Here is a 1,049-nt window from a genome sequence, read left to right as displayed (position 1 = left end):
ACTCACCCTGAGGGAGCGGTCATAGGAAGCGCTGAACACTTTGGTCTGGTCGGGGGTGGAGATGACGGCCAGAGCGTAAACTGTCCCCACGTGACCCGTCAAGGTCCGCACCTGCTCTTTAGACTCAATATCCCACACCTGGAGAGGACACACAAACATCACCATTACCACCATCCTTCCTCCTGCATCATCATCACAGGTCATGTCAGACGGACTTGCTAAGGCTTTGTGGTTGTAATCTGAACATCCACAGAAAAACCTTTGCAACTATGAGATCAGTGCGTCCAACGGGATCAGTGACACGGGCTTAGCCACTGCCAAGAACGACAGAGGAAATGAAACTGTGCCTTACGTGGATGAGGTTTTCATAGGTGCCGCAGACGATGTGGTGGTTGGTGACAGCAATGGAGTAGACGCTGCCCCCACTGGTCTGCAGGACATGAACACACTCCAGAGAGCGGATGTCCCAAATCTGACACGCACAGACAGAAAGCAGTTTAGTGCAGAAAAAAGGAGCGCGAGGGAACGTCCTTGACCCGAGGGGAACGAACACAGCGCGCAGACACGCACGCTCGGTTATCAGCAGTGGAAAAAGTGAGTTACTCAGCAGCTGGAAGCCATCAATTCTCATCCCCACTGAATCACACGGTTTAACTGGCCAATTACAACACAGCACTGAAAACATTTAGGAAGCTGTAACCACAGCATTTCATAGATGAATCTGATCATTCATAAGTTATGAAAAACATGAAATTTGTTGTGTAGTCAATGAGTCACAGTGTACAGCACAACAGGGCTGACAGGAGAGCAGAGGAACATGCAGGAGGTTTTTCTCAATCCTCTAAACTTAGAGCACAGTTAACTAAGCATTAACAGAACACTGCTGTATAATCTCTTTACAAACATCTGGCTAACAGGAAACAGGATCACCGATTCAAACGTGTCAGGCTACCTGCTGAATATTGCACTCATTCTCCCGTCATCTCTGATTTGATCTCCACTCCTCCCCCTTGTGGAAACATGCTGCTTTTATGCCATTAGAGGCCAAT

General features: G+C 48.4%; 1 protein-coding gene across 2 annotated transcripts in view; it reads right to left on the bottom strand.

The window, feature by feature from the left end:
* The window catches only part of traf7 (TNF receptor-associated factor 7), a 17,737-nt gene that overhangs the window by 3,481 nt on the left and 13,207 nt on the right, over positions 1–1,049 (bottom strand). For both annotated transcript variants that reach the window (XM_005749989.1, XM_005749990.1), the window contains exons 19-20: positions 353–472; positions 7–138 (exon numbers count right to left, since the gene is read on the bottom strand). In XM_005749989.1, the coding sequence (XP_005750046.1) occupies positions 7–138; positions 353–472 (252 nt within the window). The remainder of the gene's footprint in view (positions 1–6; positions 139–352; positions 473–1,049) is intronic.

The sequence above is a fragment of the Pundamilia nyererei genome, unplaced genomic scaffold (assembly GCF_000239375.1).
Source record: "Pundamilia nyererei isolate P.nyererei 1_Seehausen unplaced genomic scaffold, PunNye1.0 scaffold00259, whole genome shotgun sequence".
Taxonomy (NCBI): domain Eukaryota; kingdom Metazoa; phylum Chordata; class Actinopteri; order Cichliformes; family Cichlidae; genus Pundamilia; species Pundamilia nyererei.
Note: the sequence above shows the minus strand (reverse complement) of the source record. Positions and strands in the feature narration are given on the sequence as shown.